The sequence below is a fragment of the Euprymna scolopes genome, chromosome 6, assembly GCF_053919585.1.
Source record: "Euprymna scolopes isolate OS-2025 chromosome 6, ASM5391958v1, whole genome shotgun sequence".
NCBI classification, from domain to species: domain Eukaryota; kingdom Metazoa; phylum Mollusca; class Cephalopoda; order Sepiida; family Sepiolidae; genus Euprymna; species Euprymna scolopes.
In genome coordinates, this window is record NC_136487.1 from 136945824 (window position 1) to 136968155 (window position 22332).

Below are 22332 nucleotides of genomic sequence, written 5' to 3' on the forward strand. Positions count from 1 at the left end.
ACATAATTTTTTGCATATTATTTTATTTATTTTAAACACATAAGTAACTTAAATCTGTAATCTGTGTTAAATTAAGAAGTAATCAACCATCTCAGCAAAAATAACCTTCTTAGTGACACACAATATGGTTTTCGTTCTGCTAGACCTACAGCAGATGTGCTACCATAGGATTAGCGAATCTCTCAACGGAGGCAACCTTTCTAGGGCAATTGCTCTTGACATATCAAAGGCCTTTGATAGGGTTTTGCATAAAGGTTTACTTCACAAGATTTCCAGCTATGGTATAGCTGGAAATGTCTTAATTATTAAATCATTTCTCTCTGATAGGTTCATAAGAGTAGTAGTTGATGGGCAAAAATCAGAATCTCACAGTATTAATGCTAGAGTCCTTCAGGGGTCCAACTCTTTTCCTGATCTACATTAATGATCTTCCAAATCACATCCTTAGATCATTCTTAGACATTTATGCTGATGACACTACCATCTATGGCAGCACATCTAAGACCGTAAATGATCAAGTTCTCTCTCCTCTGATCTTGAGCATGTGGTACAATTAGGAAAGGAATGGCTGGTTACTTTTAATGTATTTAAAACCAAGCTTCTCTCTTTACATCATCAACATTCTGATCCACATCTGGCATCAATTGAAATGAATGGCTCTCGTCTTGGGGAGGCCTCAAGTTTTGACAAGCTTCTGGGCTTGACCTTTACTCCTGATCTTAAATGGAACATGTACATCAAATATGTTGCCAAGACTGCTGCAAAAATGGTGGGATCCTTCTATAGATCCAGTAGATATCTCACTGATGATGCAATTCTCTACGAGAAGAGCCAGGTACATCCAAGGATGGAATTCTGTTGCCACATCTGAGCAGGAGCTGCTAGAAAGGACTTGTCCTGCCTTGATAGAGTTCAAAATAGACTTCGTAGCCTCGTAGGAGATGTCCTTTTCTATTCGCTGCGACCTCTATCTTACAGAAGAGATGTTGCAAGTTTGTCTCTGCTCTATCGTTATTTTCATGGAAAGTGTTCGACTGAGCTTTGATCTATGGTCACCCTTTGCCAAACTTTCACAAAAAACACTCGTCTAGCTGAAAACACTATCAATAATTACCCCCACTCTTTATCTGTGCCTAAACCTAAACGTAGATTCCATGAACAAAGCTTCTTTCTTAGAACTGCACGCCTGTGGAATTGTCTTCCATTTTCCTGCTTTCCAGCTGACTACAATATGGTTGTCTTCAAGTCCAACATAAACAAGTTCTTGATGAGCCGTTCCACTTAAGTTAACAAATTTCCCAAATTTCCATTACTAACGATTACTATATTGTCCAATTGACTACTGTACACTCTTAACCCTTATCCTCGAGTGGTTTTTGGGCCTTGATAAGTGGTTATGCCTTTGTAAAAAAAAAAAAACAAAAAAAAACAAAGAAACATTTTTGTGCTATTTTGTTTAGTTTCTTTTGATAACCAGCTTTAAATATTGGCGTTAATCTGAAGAATCATCAAATATTTTATTTTGAAAATGAAAATTGAATTGGATCTAATTTTGATGCTATCAAAGTATTCTGGGGCTCCTTCAGTCTTTGACAGACTATGGATACCTATAACAGGGTGCCTGCGCGTGAAATTTTTGTGGCAAGAGGTGCGCAATATCCAGCCACACTTCTTCTGAGTCGACATGATTAAATACCAGTGGCAAATGAAGTGTATGTACAGGATGACTGGAAACAAATGCCGAGATAAGTGGAAAGCACATACAGTGCCTAAAATTCCCAAATGGTCACCCATCTGGTACTAACCAGGCTCAAGGATGCTTAACTACAGTGATCTGGAACTGGTGTGTCAATGCGATTATGCCATATATATCAAATTTTTAGTTTTAGAAACTACATGTATGTCTGTTTTAGATTTCATCATCCTGACATATTTCTGGAAACACATTGATTTTGTGTTGGTGCTGAGCCAAACAGTTACAAGCATTTTCTTATGTGATTTAGGTTTTCACGTCAATATATTCATATATTGGTTTTTGTCAGATCAAAAAAAATTATTAATGTGCACCTTGACCATTTGAAAGTATTAGGTGCTGTATGTGGGATGAAACTTCTAAAAAATAAAAAAAAAAAAAAATAAAAACAAACAAAAAAAAAAGAACTATAAAACATAACCTTGTAGATACTTTTTTTTTTTTTAATTTTCGCATTTTTTTTTTCTAGCTGGAGATGAGGCATCTTACCAGATTCTAGACATTCACCCGCTATCTCGCACATTCAAACAGAGATTTTTTTAAAGATTCTAACCATCCCTTTAAGTACAATTGTTTGCATCTCTCCTGTACTTGGTTCACCGGGTATATTTGCCAGGTAGATTTTGAAATTCTTTTTCATGAGTCTGGTTGCTTTTATAATTAGTGGAATAATAGAAATCTTCCTAAGATTCTAATTTCTTTTCATGCCATACATAAGATCTTGGTATTTTGTTATCTTTTCTCTTTCAGCTCTGTTTAACCCAGCATCAATGAAGACACTAACTTCTACTAAGGTTGCTTCTTTCTCCTTGTTGTTCTATATCATGTCAGATTTAACAGCTCCATTTTCTAAGTAGGTATATGTAAGAATTGCATAGTCGTCATGGATGGTGTATAATTTATTCCCAACTGTTATTTCTGATATACATTCCTCGGATTTGCTGCTGCATTTGATATTCAACTTTTTACAGATCATCCAGTGAAGATAGTAATTGTCTGTATTTTTTGAGATGAGGTGTTTTCATTGATTGAGATTGTCGGACTGACTTCCTCATCTTGGTTGTTATCGTCACAACGTTGTGGCCGTTTTGCCCTCCAGCCTTCATCAGGTGTTTTGTATCGAACTGGGGAACCGTTTGTTAGGAGTTATTATTATTAGTGTTCGGACTCCAGCTAGGCTCTGGGACATAGTTGCTGATTCTCTGTTTTGAATGTTACTTTTTTACTGCCTTCGTTCAAGATTGAACTCAGCACCTTTGGGTAACTGTAAACTTTGATACAACGTCTTGGGCCACTCGGCCATATGTCCTAGTGACATATGGCCAAGTGGTCCTAGACGTTGTATCAAAGTTTACAGTCCGAACACGGTACCCCCGTAATAATAATAAAGGGTTGGGTTCGAGACTCCTAACAAACGGTTCCCTAGTTCGATACAAAACACCTGATGAAGGCCGGAGGGCAAAACGGCCGAAACGTTATCCAGTGAAGATATTTACACACTCCATTGTGTTGCGTTGTATAGTAGCCGTTCCCCAACAGAATTTTACAGTTGGATGTCGCACTCTACTTCTGTGTGGCAGAATCTGCACTTGTCATTGCTGAGACCACTCATCTTTTTAAAGCATTTGTCATCAAGCCTTGATCTTCGGCACCCATTATAATCCTCTCCTGATCACAGTGGAGCGATCCTCTTTTTAGCCAATCTAGAGAGACTTTTTAATCCATGAATCCCTAAATAAATTCACCCAGAAAATACTTGACACTCTCTTGGTTATCGTATTCTTCCATTTTTTTTTCTTCTTCAATGGAAGTTCTTCATAGATTTTTGGACACTCTTTTAGACTATTTCCATAGTAGACTTGTTTTCTGATTCTCTCTTATTGGTAAGACAGTCTTGTTCAAAATGTTTGGCCAGTTTCGTGATGGAAATTGTTCTGCTGGCTCTTGTTTCATGATGGAGATGCACCATTTTGATGTTTGGATTTTGAGAGCTCATCAGATGTTGTCCAATGCTCATAATAGTGGCACGATGCCGTTGGTCAATCTCTGAGAGACTCATACGTACTAAAGATTCAACCAAAACAGACATAGGTTTCTGTATGTTATTCTGTAAAGTGTTAACATTTTCCTCGTTTTACTGTCTAGTCTGTTTTTTTTTTGTGGCCAGTCAACAATACCAAAACTGTATGTTATCACTAGGGCTATGACAACAGCATATTCTTTTCCTTGTTTTGATTCTCAGGTATATATCCATTGATATCTTATATGTTTTTATATAGAGTGATGTGATCCTTGGTTGATTAATTGTTTCTAACTGTGTCGGATATATACTCGAGAATAAAAACAATGACAAGAATATGCTGTTGTCATAGCCCTAGTTATCACAGGTATGTTTAGTTGGTTAAAGGCAAGTATTTTGCTTTTATTTATTAGTTCAGCTTCAATATGACCTGGTAATTCACATGGGTGGGCACAATGTAACATTCCAATTATTATAAGACTAACATTAATTATTATTTTCAATGTTTAAATATTTCAATTATGATACACTGGTCGACACGATTACCAAACTTTTGAAAAAAAAAAAAAAAAAATTTGATTTTTGTCCCATATTAAAAAACAAAGTAAAGAAAAATCTTTGACAAATGATGAAACGAAAATATCATATTCGAAAACTTACATAAATTGATCAAGCAATTTCATTTTTATAAAGGAAATCATTTTAAGCAATTAATAAGAGCTTGTAGACATTACAACATAAATCTTGTAAGTTTGAATTATTGTTGAGTTAACACTTTTTTTTTTTAAACAGAAGTTCTTTTTTTCAAAATGGCATACAAGGCTCTTCTGTTACACATAAAATTTGATTTTATTTAAAAATAAAACTACTGGATCAATTTACATAACTCTTGGAATATGATATTTTCGTTTCATTATGACTACGTACATCAGGATTTTTTTTTTTTTAATATAAGAGGAATCCTGGACAAGAACTACATTGTTAACAGACTAGAAATGGAAATCATTTAAAAGATATCATTTTTCATAAATAAATTCTTCTTAAATTTCAATTGAAGTTGTAGCTTTCAAAAAAAAAAAAAAAAAAATCATCTCAGTTTTCATAAACTTGTTTTGTAAGAGAGGGCAAGACAAGATGGGAAGAGAAGGAGAGAAGGAGAGAAAAAAAACAATAGAAAAAGAGAAAGAAAGAAAGATAAACAGGAGAGAGAGGAGGAAAGAGAAAGAAAAGCCAGTAGATATATATAAAAAAAACAAAAAAAAACAATGAAGTAGGTCTTTAGAAGTTTGGTAGGAAAAAAAAGAAGAAAAACTTCAACCAATTGAAAAATTTAATTGAATCTAATTTTGAGGCTTTTAAGGCATTGATTTATTGAGAAACTACAATGTCAGATTTAGAAATTTAGAATTGGATTTCATCAAAGCACATTGATTTTGTGTTGGTGTCGGTGTTATCTACGCCATATATAGTTACACACGTTTCCTATTTAGGTTATAATAACATCAATGCATGACATAATCACATTGACACAATGTTTTTTGTTAGATCAACAAAGTTGAGTGATGTTTAGCCTGATCAATATTAGAGGGGTGACCGTTTGTTAGTTCTAGATGGTGTAGGGGGGTGGGCAAAAAACAGTCCTATAAATACTTTTAGTAAGTACTTCAATATGACCTGCTAATCCACATATGTGAAGTAAAAAAAAAACTCATGAAAAAGAATTTCCAAAATTACCTGGCAAATATACTCAGTGAACCAAGTGCAAGAGAAACAAAAACAATTTCATTTAAAGGAAGGGTTAGAAACTTGAAGATTTGTCAGTTGGAATATCTGAAATAAGCAGAAATCCACTTTTTCTGGATTAAAAAAAAAAAAAAAAAGTCGAAATTTCAATAAAAAGTGAATTCATGCCTCACTTTCAATCAGAGTTATGTAGGAAGAAAAAAAAAAATTAGAGATCAGATTGATTTTATAAAATACCAATTTTTTTTTTTAAAGCTCGAATGTTATACCAGCAAATAAAAATTAATACATTTAACAGTGCTCAATGTAATGCTTTACTTAGCGACTTGAAACTAATATAAGTATGAAATCATTTTTGAAACTAAATTTGATGCTAGAAGGTTTATTTATTGATTTTTCAATAACTAAAAACAATATAATCCAAATATTTTGGCCAAATCAGGCCTTCATCAACGAGTTACAGACATTCTTTATTTTCTTTCTTTTTTCTTCATTGTTGAGTTATAACAACGAATGCATTTGGTTTTAAAAAAATTATTTCTTATATTTTCAACGTAGCTATATTGGTCCAATTACCTAAAAACATGCCACCAGCATTCTCTCTACAGAAAATTAAGACCTATATCTTTCTCTACATAGGAACCGAACCACTCAAAGCTATGCATTTCTCCCATCATTTGATGCAGCTCTGAACACCATTTTTATAGAAGACCCCAGGTTGGTCTTCTAACCACGATACAACTCATGTCATAAGACCTGTCTATTTGATTGTGGAAGAAGTAGACTATCTCTGGTATTCATTGTTATATTATGATTTATTCAGTTTTAGTGTTCATTATAAATTTTCTTGTTTGTCAATTGCTCTATCTAGTATACTGAGCATTCTATCATCTCGATAGATTCTGATGTAAAGGTAATATCTTTGTAATTTCATCTATTTTTTTGGGGTATTTTTTTTATCATCTTGTTCTAGCTGAGGATGGAGCATACTACCGGATGCCAGACATTCACTCAGTATCTCATACATTCCAACCAAGAAACCTTTTTAAGATTCTAACTGCCTCTAAGTGCAATTGACTGTCTCTTGTACTTGGTTCACTGAGTATATTTGCCAGGTAGATTTGGAAACAATTTTTCATGATTCCGGTTGCTCCTATAATTACTGAAATGATGGAGATCTTCCTAAGTTTCCAGTTTCTTTTCATGTTGTACATAAGATGTTGGTATTTTGTTATTTTTTCCATCTCAGTCCTGTTTAACCCAGCATCATTGAGGACACTAACTTCTACCAAGGTTGCTTCTTTCTCTCTTTTTTTTTTTTTGTCCCATACTCCTATGTCAGAGCTTCAAAACGATACTGATCTCATAAAAATCCCTCACCTCTGTCAAAAGTATTAAGCAGACATACATACATACATACATACATTTAAACAGACAGGTGAGATTCATATTATAGACTAGCAAGGGGTACCCGGCGTTGCCTGGGTGTTTGTAGGTGTGTGTGAAAAAAACCCGAAATGTGAAATAAAAAACAGGTGCCCGTGAAAAAAAAACGAAGCCTTGACGCGCAGTTGGAAAATAGTAAAGTGTGAAAAAAAAAAAAAAAAAAACAGGTGCGCGTTTTTGATTCACGTGACGGCGATAGGTATTCAGCAGTTAGCATTTTGTGCGGGACAGTTTTTAATGAGGTCAATAAATGGGTTTGTTTGTTTTTAAAAACCCGCTCCCTGTTTATTAGGGGGAGCGTCTCGTCTCGAAATGAAAACTACCGTCTGATATGACGAAGTCGACATTGACCAAACGTTACTTAGATCTCTAGATACCACTGGCTTTCGGCCAGTAATTGGAGTTGAGTTTCACTTTTTGTTTATATCGAAAACCGAATGTAACGCGTGCCGATGTGGGAAATGTGGAATAATTAACGTTTGAAAGTCAATAAAATTAAATAGACAGGCGGGCTCCGTGAGATATTACAATTTATAGATGATATAAAAAGTTTTAAGAAGTTGTGAAGCGAGCGAGCGCTTCTCTGAAAGAAGCCTTTTGTGGACATCGAGGAAAAGCGTACATACATACATATATACATTTTCGCTTTTATATATATAGATGTTCCCAAGATTCGCTATTATATTTGATATTCAACTTTTTACAGATCATCCAGTGGAGATGTTTACACACTCAATTGTGGCGCATTGTATAGTAGCTATTTCCCAGCAGAACCTCACACTCTCTACTTCTGTGTGGCAGCACCTGCATTTGTTGTCATTACTGAGATCACTCATCTTTTTAAAAGCATTGGTCATCAAGTCTTGATCTTGGCAGCCATTATAATCCTGTCCTGATCATAGTAGAGCGATCTGTGCACATGTAGCAAAGTTTTTTAAAAAATTAGATCAGTAACTGGGAGTAGCTCAGGGGCATTACTTATTGAACGCCTCTTGTAGCAGACTTGCTGCTTTTCAATTGCTGCAACTCAAGAAATCCTTGATATGATGGACTAATTTAAAGTTGTATAATACTGAAATAAGTGTGTGCGTGTGTGTGAAATGCTTACACTGTTGTAATATTGTAGAAAGGCCAAGGTGTTATATTTAGATGGAATCTATTATATATATATAAAAGTGAACGTGTGCGTGTGTGTACATTTTCCTACGCAATAACTGTCAATTTTCAATTTACAGACTCGAAATTTGATATACACGGTACTGAGATTTGGGAAAATCTTTGTAATCCGTTTTCGGCCAGAAATTTGACTGTTAAGGGGTCAAAGTTCAATGATTTGACCTTTGAGAACTCTACCAAACTCCTCTGCCAATTTTGGGTCTAGGCTCCTTGGACATGGATCTAACTTAATAACTTGATTTGAGCTCAAAACAATAAATGTTAAGGGGGTCATAATAGGGGTCAAAGTTAAAAAAATTGACCGTTTTTTTTTTTTTTTTTTTTTAACTCAACGTACACCTCCAAACACCCGGGCAACGCCGGGCTGGAATGCTAGTAATTCTAAATAAATAAAGAGTTATCGGCCCTTATAGATATAGATCTTTGAAAAGGAGAAAAAAAAAGCAAGATGGCGGCTTTGCTGTACACTGAATAATCATTCTATAAACAATGTAAAGTTTCTGCCGTGAATAAATTGTGTTTGAAAATATGATGAGCTAGTTTACTTGTTATTAGATTATCCAATGATCCTGACATCCCATTTCTCCGAACACAACACAAGGTAAAACAACTCCCTTTAGATTAAGGGATACGGATAAAGTCAAACACAGCCTGTTAGATGTACGTAAATAAATTTCTGCAATTTCTTTAATATTTAATAAAAAAAATATTCTGTTAAAAAAATAGAAAATACTTTAAAAATTTAAAAAGAAAAATAACATGAAACCGGTACATTCTTTACGTTGTAAATTTTTTCTTTTTTTTTTTTTTTTTTTTTTTTTTTATCTGTAACAAAAAAAAAAATTTTTTTTTCCTAGTCTGAAAATTTGATAGTTCAAATAATGTTTTGGTTCTTATTTAGAATTCGACTTGATAAAAAAAAAAAAAAATACAGAAAAATCTTTGATATATATAATCATTACAGAATGAAGATGTCATATACCAAAAATTAGGTAAACTGATTAAGTAGGGTTTTTTTTAACTATGAAAATCAAAATTTACGATTTTTAACAATTAAAAAGTTAATTATTTTGAATACAAACAAAATCTCAGTAGTTGAATTGAATTTTAACATATTCTAAAAAATAAAAACAATTTTCTTAGTTAAAAAGAAAAAAATACTTAGATCAATTTTCGTGATTTTTGGAATATGACATCTTCGTTCTGTAACGGGTATGTACATCATAAAGATTTTTCTGTATTTTTTTTTTTTTTTTTAACTAAGGTGAATTCTAAATAAGAACCTTTGTTTTGTTCTTTTTAAATAATCTTTAAATTTTTCCTCTCTTTCGTAATAAATGGTTGGTTATTCCCAAAGAGCCTCCAATAGCAAAGCGTACAAAGTTATCTCCCATTAATGGTCCCATCACATATATACCCGGCTCTTGGATGGACTCATATGATAATGGATCGACTTCTATTGGATTGTGTTTACTGTCTATCGATTTGTTCGGAACTACACCCATGTGTTTGCCTTCCTGCGGTAAAAATGTCAAGTTGGGCTTAGCTCCGATTAACACAATTGCCAGCGAGGTGTCCAACGTGCTGATGCTACATCCCGTCTTCAGACACTTAATCAGCACTTTGTTATCTTTTTTTAGTTCTTCAACTTTATGCTTTGGGTAGGCCTTATACAAATCGTTCATCTCTTTTCCTTTCATTAACGAGTATACCCTGTGGTACTCGGGATACATGCTCAACGGGAGCTTTTTAAAAACTAAAGAAGAATCCAACGCACTGACACGAAACACGTGCGCCACGGGGATATCGTTCTCGAGGGCCATTAATATAGCATCGGCTGCAGACAGTCCAGCCCCGACAACGACGACAGGTTCTGATTCACTTGTGATTTCCTTCCTAGTCAGCATTTGTTCGAATGTTTTTAACGAGTGGACAACATGAGGTAGGTTTTCGCCAGAAATCCCCAACCGGTTTGGAACGTCCGTCGTGCCAGTGGCCAAAACGATGGAGTTGCTTTGAAAGCAAAATTCTTCTCGTTGGATGACATGCTCTTGGACCGCATGAAATTTTGGTGGGATTCGGTAACCACGAACTTCCCACAAGAAATTATGGTTCTCTTTTCTGTCTGGGGAACAAGGTACGACTTCTCCACTCTCGCAGTCGATCCCGTTCTCAAAGAGGCTGACCTTTTGCACAGAGGTTACCAAATAGCCACTAAGAAAGTTCTTCTCCAACTTTTTTTGATGCAAAAAATCACAATAGTAATTTCGGACATCAGCTACAGTTGCTCGGTTGGCCTTTGGACCAGTTGCACCAATTATTCTGAGAAGAAAAACAAAAAAAGAAAGAATATAAAATGATTGATTTTATAATAAGCAAATAATAAGATTTTAAAAAATTAGGTTATTGTCCAGAATTCACGGTGTATTAAAAAACAAAAACCAAGAAAAATCTGTATGAAGTACATGCCCGTCACAAAAACAAAAATATATTTAAAAAATCAAGTAAAATTATCAAGTACTTTTATTTTTAAAAAGAAACTGATTTTAAGCGATTGATGGGAATTCGTAGTTATTACAACAGCAATCTTGTAAGTTTTAATTATTGAGTTATCTCCCTTTATTTTTTTAAAAACTGTTTTCAAAAATTGCGAACAAGCCAGACGCACTTCTGTTATTCATAAAATTTGATTTTCTTATTTAAGAAACAAAACTACTTGATCAATTTACATGATTTTTGGAATATGATATTTTCATTGCATCACACATACATATATCAGATTTTTCTTTAGTTTTTTTTTTTTAATATAAGGTGAATTCTGGACAAAAAACAAAAAACAAAAAAATTTTTGTCCATCCATAATGTTGAAAAAATATTCCATTTATGACAGACGAAACAGAAATAGGGTTGATGTCAAATCTATAAATGTATTTAGCTCATCTCTATAACTGGCTTTGTCTGTCAGTTCTATTTAAGATTAAAAAGTGATTTATAAATATTTATAAAATGTTAAAACAATTTCATGTTTGTACATACATTATCACCCTACACCCCTCCTTTTTTTTTAAAAGGGGATTATCCTTGCTGACATTTTTACTCTTCTTTATGGTCTTGGTTTTTTTTCAATAGTAAAATATCATCCAAACAAGAATTTTTTTACGAAGATGTCAAAAGTAAACACAAGGTTCACTTTCTACTCTTGTACTGTATGTGTTCCTTATTATATTACATTGAAAACTTTCTTTTTCTTTACTTGGATGTCACCACTTATCAAGGTCCAAAGGCCACTCAAGGATAAGGGTTCATGAATGTGAGGTGACAGTGTAGTAATCGTTAATCGTGTAGATTGGGTAGAAATTGATTATCTGTGAGAACCGCTCAGCAAGCACCTGTTTACATCGGACCTGAAGGCCACCGGAACAGTGCTCCACAGGCGGGCAGCTCTAGGAAAGAAGTTCTGTTCATGGAATCTGCATTAAGACCCAGGCACAGCTAGAGAGTGGTGGAAATTGCATATAGTGATCGCAGCTAGTCGAGTGTTTTCCGTGAAAGTTTTGGCAAGGGAGAACGATAGATTGGAGTTCAGTCAAGTACTTGCCATGAAAATAACGATAGAGCAGAAACAGGCTTGCAATATCTCTTCTGTAGGGAAGAGAAAAGGGCATCACCTACTAGGTTTCGAAGCTGGTTTTGAACTCTATCAAGGCTGGATAAGGCGTACTGAGCAGCTCCTGCCCAGATGAGGCAACAGTAGTCCATTTTAGGGCATACCTTGCTCTTATATAGATAGAATATTGCATTGGCAGTGGAATACCTACTGAAGCAGTAGAGTGATCCAATCAAAAGCTTTAAGTATTATTTCTTTTTCTTTATCTAATAATCGAAAAGTGTAGGAAATGAAAAATGTTGTGAATTGTATCTGCAAAATGTTGTTACATAGATATTTATCCACGGTTTTATTGGAAGAAAAATGGGTTGACAGTTTGATTATAAGAATGATTGGTATAATGGCAGAAACCCTAGAAAATGATCTTCAGTCAATAGTGGAGTAGGGCTGTAAGTGGATGATAACATTTAATGCTACTAAGAGTAAGCTTCTTTCCTTTAACAACTACACAAAACCTTCTCAACCAGCGACTGCCATAACTACCTTCAAACTTCTCAGTTTCATGTTGCCTGTGGATGTTAACAAATACATTAAGGATGTTGCCAAGGCTGCTGCAAAGAAGGTGAGCTCCCTCTATTGTGCTAGAAAATTACTCCCACCAGAAACGTAGATTCCATGGGCAAAGCTTCTTTCTCAGAAGTGCACGATTGTAGAACTCTTCTGTTCGCCTGTTTCCCACCTGACTACAACTTTGATGTCTTCAAATCCAACATAAACAAATTCCTGACAAACCGCCCCCTTAAGTAAGACACTATCAAATCTCCAATACTAATGATTACTACAATACTATCTCACTGAGATACACGCAATAAGCCTTATCCCTGAGTGGCCTCAGGGCCTTGATAAGTGGTGACCTCCATGTAATTAAAAAAAAAAGAAAAGAAGTATCCTATATCTCTACAAAGCCAAAATTCGCTCATGCATGGCGTATTGTTGCCACATCTGGGCTGGTGCATCTGTCACTAGTCTCTCACTCTTAGAAAAGAACTAAAAAAGAGTCTTAAATTAAATAAGTCCTGTACTATTAGCCAAGTTCCAACCTCCTTCCCATTGCCTAAGCCGTGTCTCTGTGCCTGTTTTACAAGATCTTTGTACTAATGCAAGCCCTTACACATGGCTTCATTTCTTATCTTTGGAGCGACTTATCTATATAATGTTCTGCTTGTTTCTTCCTTAGTTAGTCTGTATGTTACGCTTTGACAAAAGGCAAAATATAATTTTTGAAAGCCAAACTGCTTAAAAATAAAAAAAATTTGCAAAATTTGGTTTTAAAAAGGCCAATCTGGCAACCCAGCACAAGAATATGAGAGTGAGCTCCCTTTGATGTAGCCTCGTTTTCAAATACCATTATAATAATATGATCATTGTAATAGTGTGAGAAAGGAACTTGTAATTTCGCCATGCAGCAATCCTTTACCAAAGAAAGAAGTTAGCGAAACGTTACGTAAAAAAGGAAACATTCAAAAGAAACACGGAAAAAAAAAACATTGTATGCTAAAAGGTGCTGGACTGAAGGAGTAAATTAAAGATTGTCTCTTACAAAGCGATTTTATTATTTGTATTGAACTATGTAGCACAATATTGCTTTCTATTTATTAGTTCTTTTAAATTGATCTCATTTGAGTTAGTTCTATATTAAAAATACAGTGGACACTGTTTTCATAAAAATGTTGATAAGCTCATATTTGCTGCATGTTATTGGTTTTTCTGTCCAAAAAAAAAAAAAAAAAAAAAATGTTTTTGCACTATCCAGAAAAATATCAGCTTTATCAAAACATTTTTTTCATTCATTGAAATTTCTATGGTCTTGCTAGTGTGTGTGTGCATATATATATATATATATATATATATATATATACAGGGTGGGCCAAAATAAGGGTCCTATCTTTAAATATAATCATATATATATATATATATATATATATATATATATATATATAGGACCCTTATTTTGGCCCACCCTGTATTTGTTTACCGTTTTTTGGGAAAGAATTCGAACAAAGTGCTCGATTACAAAAAAGACAACCTTTTTTTCGATATAAGAGCTTAATATTTATTTATTTAAATGTACATTGGTACCGTCGGTTTCAAACCTAACATAAGGGCGACCAGTTAATAGTAAATAATGTTAGGCTCTCGTCAGCCATGTTGTTTCAAACAACATGGCTGACGAGAGCCTAACATTACGATTTACCATTAACTGGTTGCCCTTATGTTAGGCTTGAAACCGATGGTACCAATGTTTTTCTGACCTTCTGTACATTTAAATAAATAAATATATATATATATATATATATACAGTGATGATCATATTTATTGGCACGGTAAAATAAAAGTTAAATTTTGTCTAATAAATTCTAAAAAAGGGATTAAATTAAAGAAAATAACAAAGTATATTATGTATTTTTAACTGGCCTTTCCGATACAGCAATCGGATTTTAGAAAAAATAAATAACAAAGGAACAACAAACATAATTGCAAAAAACCCTTGTTCAAAATTATTGGCACGATTTATTTAATAATCAATTGTATAGCCTTTGGCCTTGATTACCTTCCTCAGTCGCTTTTCATAGTTTACAACCAAGTTGTTGCACTCTTCAGTAGTAATTTTAGCCCACTCTTCCTGACAATAATCCTCCAATTGAATAAGATTCTTAGGCTTCCTTTGCATTACCCTCAATTTTAATGTTCTCCATAAATTTTCAATTGGATTAAGGTCTGGGCTTTGTGATGGCCACTCCAAAACATTAATATGATTGTCCTCAAGCCATTTCTTAGTCAGTTTAGCCGAATGCTTTGGGTCATTATCTTGCATGAACCACCAACGACGACCAAGTGAGAGCTCTTTAGCAGAGTCTTTCAGGTTTTCATCCAATATTTTAACATAATCTTCCTTTTTTATGCTACCTGTGACCTTAACAAGTCGCCCTGGTCCAGAGGCAGCAAAGGATCCCCAAAACATCAAACTGCCTCCACCGTGCTTCACTGTGGGTATGGTGTTCTTAGGCAGGAAAGCTTCGCCAGATTTTCTGTAAATATAAGACACTTTATTATGGCCAAATAACTCTATTTTCGTTTCGTCAGTCCATAGAACACGTTTCCAGAATGCAACATCTTTATCAATATGACGTTTTGCAAAGGCTAGCCTTGCTTTCAGGTGCATAGGCTTCAATAAGGGAGTCTTTCTCGGACGACATGCTTTTAAACCAGCTCTCTTCAAAACTCTACCAACTGTATGTCGAGATACATTCACTCCAGAGGTGCTCTGTTCATCAACAATCTCCCCAACAGAGATCCTTGGGTTTTGTTTTATTTGTCGAACAATTTTCCGTTCATCTCTTGGGGAAAGAATCCTTTTTCTCCCTCTACCCTCTAAACTCATAACGTGGCCTTGCGATTTGAACTTGTTTATTATGGCTCTAACAGTGGATTTGGGAAGGTTTAGCTTCTTTGAAATCTTATCATAGCCCTCCCCATTGGTATGGCATGCTACAACAAGCTTCCTGACGTCTTCGCTGTGTTCCTTAGTTTTAACCATGGCGATTGAAAATTATAATTTAGTCACTTATAATAGTTTAAATAAATCGCTATCTAAAAATTATCTGAAAAAAATTATTCACTGAATTAGCGTTAAACAAGCATAATATGGCTATAAAAAAGTTCAGAAAGCACGTAAACCGGAAATTGATTGATATTATACTGATACTAAAAGAAAAACAAAGCCGTGCCAATAATTTTGAACAAGGGTTTTTTGCAATTATGTTTGTTGTTCCTTTGTTATTTATTTTTTCTAAAATCCGATTGCTGCATCGGAAAGGCCAGTTAAAAATACATAATATACTTTGTTATTTTCTTTAATTTAATCCCTTTTTTAGAATTTATTAGACAAAATTTAACTTTTATTTTACCGTGCCAATAAATATGATCATCACTGTATATATATATATAAACACACACACACCAAATTATAGGTGTTCAAGAGTGATAACTAATGAATTTAACGAGATTATTAAGAGTGCTCAATAAAAGAAGAGCAAGATATATTTTTATTAATATAAACAAAATTACAAGTCATGACACTGGATATGCTAATGTTTCAGGCAGTTAAAACCACAAGTCCTCGTCGGACGACTTAAAACATTAGCATGTCCAGTATCACAATCTTGTAATTTTATTAATATTAATATATAATTTGAGGTTGCTATTTTTCAAAGGTAAGGTAATCAGTGAAATATGACAAGGTTAATACAAGAGTGCTCAATATGGAAATAGAGCAAGTTTCACTTTCAGTTTGTCGTTACATAAGCAGTAATGCGTTGCTACACAGTTCTTAATCTAGATTAAGAATTCGGCTTTTGAAAATAAGCGTTGTTGCCTGATGAGGTCTCTAGTTACTAAATACTAGAAGATCGAAACATGCTCATGACTGTGTAGGAGCACATTACTGCTTATGTAAAGACAAATTGAAAAAATAAAAAATAAATAAAAAATATATATATATGTATATACATACCAACCTCCATTCCCCTAAAGAATCAAACACTTAGAACCTTCGGAGGTCAGAATTTCACTAAATTTATTGTGAACAGCCACTGGGATGTGTGTGTGTGTGTGTGTGTGTCACATAGTGGGGTCAACAATAACATACAATAACTTATATTATGAGGGCTAAATTTAACTTAAATATAGTACAAGGTCTTATTTGTCATTTCAGAAAGATTTTCTTTCACAAAACTCTACAATAACAGAGGATAAGAAATAAAAAGATTTTGAAAAATCTAGAAGGTCCCAGAACCTTCAAGAAAGATTGAAAGGGTTCCAGAATGATCTAATACTAAAAAGGCACTTTCTATTAAAGAGGTTTTCATGCTAACTTGGTAGTTTTTAGTCGATGTGATGAATTCAACCTCAGCTCTGGTGAGATTCCAGGATTATAAATCCAGCCGAAAGAATCCCCTTTTAAAACCTTTTTGTAAGAAAATGCGCCTTTTTTTTTTAAATATTTCTATGACCAAAGATACCTTAAATTAAATATTTTGAGATTATCTTCATGTGAATAATTATGCTACTCAGTGTACTCTGACCTAATCCTCGCATTCATCTTGTGTTCTGTTGTTGGCGTGGAAAAAGGAGAGTAACCTGACCGTTTATTATTGATCGTTGTTGATGCTTGTAAAATAGAATGTTAGAAAAATGTATCCAGACAAGAAAAAAAAAAGAAGGTATTTTTAAGATAAAATGTTATGTTAGAAATGTTGGAATATAAACAATAAAGTTGATTTAGTGATGACGTCAGGTGATCTTAATGCTACGTGTATTAATGACGTAATAAAAATAGTTTAGAAGAGAGTTTTTAGTTTAGAGTTAGCTTGGGAGAGCGGTCAAGTTAACACAGAAGATATCGTCTCCGCGTTTGAAAGCTGGGAGGAACGCAACCGTAGCAAAATGTAACTGTAACAAACTCCACAGTGATGGGACAATTCCAATATTTTCCCCCAATTCTGATACAATTACTGATTCTGATTCTTTATGAATCTCTAAATTTTTAACTGAAGTTGTTATTTTTCCTTAATTACCATAAAAAACACATGTTAAATATTCATATATTTCCCCAAACACACTTGCGGGGAGAGGAGGAGGAGGGGTGATCTATAGATTTTAAGTTTTACTGGTAGTTTAGAATCAATAAATATTTATTATTATTTTTTTTTTTACAAGGTGGTCACCACTTATCAAGGCCTGGAAGCCATTCATGGATAAGGGTTATTGTAAGTACAGTACATTAGTGTGGATATTTTAGAGTGTCTACTTAAGGGGGCGGTTCATCAGGAATTTGTTTACGTTGGACTTGAAGACATCCAAGTTGTAGTCAGGATGGAAGCAGGCAGACGGAACAGAGTTCCACAGGCGTGCAGTTCTAAGAAAGAAGCTTTGTTCATGGAATCTACGTTTTGATTTAGGCACAGATAAAGAGTGGGGGAAATTTTTATTATTACTACTAGCAGTGGAAGATTTTGTTTTAAACAAAATCAAATATAAAATGATAATTAAAGGAATCGTTCTTAGCATTGGAAAATATGCACGAATTTTCCGATTCTGGTACCCTAAAAACTTCCGATTCCGATTAATCATCCCAACACAATCAAATATATAAACCTGTTGCTGTTGGCTTTCCTTCGAAGGAAAATAAATATAAAAAAAAAAAAAAAAAGACGACACACCAGAGAGAGGTATGTTCTTTAACTGTGCGTGGTACGAGACTAATGTTAATAAGCTGCTTTTTTGTATTATACATTATACAAGACAGACGCTTCCCACACACAAACGCTTTTGATGCACACATGTAAGGTCACAATCACACAATACATACGCTTATATAGAACTGACTATATTACACGCCCTGCCACTAGGCTTTAACTGTTATCAGATTAAGTAAAAATATTTTTCTTGCTTTTGGTTTTCGCTTGTTAAATCTTTTTTTTTTTTGGTGTCTGGGTAAGTGAAAGATTTTATGCAAATTTATCTCTCTGTTGTTCTCAATTTCTTATTTTATTACACATTTAACCACGTAACAATGATTATCATAAGCACTTCCAGGCTTACAAGGTTTCAGCAATTCCACAGCATTAACGAGAACCTTGCAAATAAATACGGTAGAAGATAAATATGCACTTTTGATAATGAACTTTTGAAAGCAATTGTTAAGCAAAAAAAAAAAAACATGAAAAAATATCTTAGAAATTTCTTAAGCACTCGATCTCAGTATTTCAACAATGTTCAACCATTTGAAGCAAATTGCTAAAGTGAAAAAAAAAACTTGATAAATGGGTTCCACATAAATTCAATTTATATTTTTGAAATTGATTAGGTTTTGAATAATCTAATAAACATTTTTTTTTTAAATACTAAAAAAAAAAAAAAAAAAAAAAAAAAGAGATATAAATTTTGATTGAATAATCACCATAAATTGTAACAGTTCTAAAAGAAAGATAAACAAAGCAAGAATGACTCACTTTCCGTTTTTGGACTTAAGCCACTCATTCAAAGGTAACGAAGGTAATTCCATCCAATTACTGATACTTATCGTCTGTAAATTTCCATCCATTTGCTGTGAGATGATTTTAAAAGAAAAAAAAATTAGATTAGATAAAATCACTGAAGAATGTTCAAGGTTTATATATATAGTGCAAAATTTTGTTGAAAATTCAAAAACTCACATTTTCTTTTTTATAACCTTTGTTTATTTCCTGGATTTTTCCATTACAGCTGTTTCATTAATGAGTGGCAATTTTACGATTTATGTTTCCGTAAAAATATCCTGTCCCCACCAACTTCTTCAGATATTTATCCATTAGATTTTTACAACAAATGGTATATTTTTAACATGCTGGACATCGTATTCAGGTAAAAAGATTTCCACAGCCATGCTTCCTCACTTCCTCCATCTTTTGGTGTTATGTAAAGATAGTTTTCCGTTTTAATCCATACTTTCGTATTTTTATTAATTATTTATTTTTGTTTTAATTTTCCCTGTTTTACCTATTTGTTTTTTTCCAATTATCATATAATTTTATTCCTATATTTATGCGTGTTTATTTTAATATTGTTTTTTTTGCTTAGTGTTTGAATTCGTATTATATTACCTGATGCATTCTCGTGGTATCATTTCTTTTATCTAGGATTACCTCCCTTGCATTTTTTTTCCCTTATCTGCTCTAGTGCATGAAATTAAATATTTGGTTCTGTGCAAACACCCGTGGATTACATCTAGTCTTTTGTTTAATAATTTTTCTTTTGATATTAGTATATGGTAAGATTCTAATATACATAGGTTGCATATATATATATAAATTCAGGTTTGAGATGTTCAAAAGTAGGGACTAATGAATACAATGAGATTGTTAGATAGTGCTCAATAACAAGAGCAAAATATTATTTATTTATTCAAGGGTAAACAGTTACATTTGGTTGCTACAAACAGCCATCTGTTTCAGTCAATGAGATTTGGTCAGGCGACCCTGAACCATTCGATGCTGTTTTTTTTTTCTACAGCGTCGAATGGTTCAGGGTTTCAAATACAAAAACCGGATCACTGCTTGACATTCAACAGGCTCCATTTCACATCTAACTCAGTTCAAACACCTGTGAAACAAAAACCACAATTAGTTCAGAGCTGTAATTTGCTACATAACCCGTAGAGATATAAATCATTGCACATGCAAAATGTCAGCTAGATCAGACAACTGGAAGTGGGTCAGGGGCATTACTTATTGCATGCCCCTCGTATATCTCTGTCAGAAGAGATGATGACGTTAGGTTTTTGCAACTCTTGCAGGGAGGTGTTGACGTCCTCCTACATACAGCGCCTGGAATTCCCAAATTGGTCACCCATTTTAGTAATGACCAGGCTCAACGTTGCTTAACTTCGGTGATCTGACGGGAATCGGTGTGTCAACGTGATTATGCCACATCCATGCATTGGAGAATTGGGGATCTGGTGTGAGTAATTTTCTAGCATGGTAAGTGTTCCCACTTTCTTTGCAGCAGCCTTGGCAATGTCCTCAATGCATTTGTTCCAATTCATGTTGCCTGTGAATGTTAAGCTAAGGAGTTTGAATGATGACGTAGGACATTATTTGTTATGGCAATAGGTGGTTGAATGTTTTTTTTGTAGTTGTTAATAGGAAAGAAGCTTTGTCTTAGTATCATCATAATCAGTGTTTCACTTGTATTATAACAATTTTTTAGTTCATACTTTATCGATTACTTTGTAGTGTTGGATGAAGAGAAGGAATTCTTCAAATTAAATTTTATTCCTTACCTGCCATGAACCACCAGGTGCCCACTTCCCAAGCACAATGTGTGGAATCGCATGTTGCTCTTCTCGTACCCAATAAAGTAAAGAAGAATTCAGAGCACCCCTATCAGCATCAGGGTGGAGTAAGTGGTCGAATAATACTGCAACTGGATTGGTTGAACGGCCGACTAAACCTTCAGCGAGATGATATAAATCCTAGATTGAAATAAATAAGAGAAATAAATGTAGATTATCTTTTTTTTTTATATTGAGAGAAAATGAAAGGTAAAGATTAAAATAATGTAATCTTTGTGTGTGGTAACATGAAGAATAAATTGGATGAAAGAAAACGCTTCTGTATGAATCAACAAATTATTTATTATATAGTCATAATTGAACAAAAATTACATTGTAATAAGGATATAATTAATTGTAATAGCTGTGCGACTACATCCACTGAATCTTGTTACCAAAGTTAACTGGCTCAATACAAGGGCAATAACTCTCCTTTAAATCTTCAAGACAAGGAAAACAACTTTCTGGATTTTTGTGATAAGAATGATGGATTATTTAGATTATCACGACTATTTGAGTGTTATTTACACAACATTTCGGCCAACATAACCTCAGACCTTCATCAGGTGTATTTTGTTAGCTCAAGAATGCGCACAGAATTTCAAACAATCATTACGAGGGTAACATGCTTTTGTTCTGTCAGCCATGACCAAGTAAAAGTCCCAAGTAATTTGCAATTGTATTCTTAACTAGCGGGGGTACCCGGCGTTGCCCGAGTGTTTGTTTCCGGGACGGGGGGGGGGAGTTTTAAAAAATGTTATGGTAAGTAAGTAGGAAGGATCAAACCCGGAGTCATGAGTAAAAGTAGGAAAATAAAGTGTGAAAAAAAACAAAAAAAAAACATCTGCAACGTTAACAGTTCGGCCACCAAGAAAAGTCCATTCCAGTTGTTTAGGAAAAAAAAAACAAAAAAAAAAAAAACGACTACGGTAGGTCGGCGCGAACGTGAAAATATAATGTGAATTGTCCAGCACGCTAACCACTACGCCACAGAGCACTGCAGCTTAGTTTAGTGATTTTAAATAACTTCACATGAAAGAACTACGAAGCCAAACCGGTGTTCTCTTCTCAACTGTTCCTTGTGAACGATCCCCAAACGGTGTTAAGTGGTGGCAGGGGGAGGAGGAATTTATTAGAGAGAAAATATTTTACCACTTCCATTGATCTTAACCGATTTTGGCCGTGACTTCTCAGCAGAAAAAGTATAGAAATCTAAGATTATCGAGGAATTTGAGAAATAATAAGCCTATAACACACCTCAGATATTGTTCTGCCGTTTGTGCATATTATATTTGCATGAAATATCTTGATTTTTAATCCTATTAATGTCAAAATCAGACGGGAAAAAATGAGTTCATTTTATTTATATAGAGATTATATTGCCCACACTGAACACTGAGGGTTGAACCTCCAGAGACTTTAACCTATTCTTATCTTTTAAATGTACAATATTTCTATTTATTACTATAGATCACTAATTATATATGTATATATATATATATATATATATATATATATATATATATATATATATAAAATTAGTGATCTATAGTATTCATTCAACAGGTCTGTTGTGCATGTGTGTATATATTCTCTATGTATATAATAGTTGTACCGAATTATGCAGATGTGGCAGGCCAAATCTTATAGATGTA

At 33.9% G+C, this 22332-nt stretch overlaps 1 protein-coding gene across 3 annotated transcripts in view; it reads right to left on the reverse strand.

Annotated features, from left to right (window-relative positions):
- Window positions 1-5090: 5090 nt before the first annotated feature.
- The window catches only part of LOC145277978 (oxidative stress-induced growth inhibitor 1-like), a 204298-nt gene continuing 187056 nt past the window's right edge, over window positions 5091-22332 (reverse strand). For all 3 annotated transcript variants that reach the window (XM_080130116.1, XM_080130117.1, XM_080130118.1), the window contains 3 exons: window positions 20627-20818; window positions 18819-18913; window positions 5091-10460 (listed from right to left, as the gene is read on the reverse strand). In XM_080130116.1, coding sequence (XP_079986242.1) covers window positions 9449-10460; window positions 18819-18913; window positions 20627-20818 — 1299 coding nt within the window. In that variant the 3' untranslated portion in view covers window positions 5091-9448. The remainder of the gene's footprint in view (window positions 10461-18818; window positions 18914-20626; window positions 20819-22332) is intronic.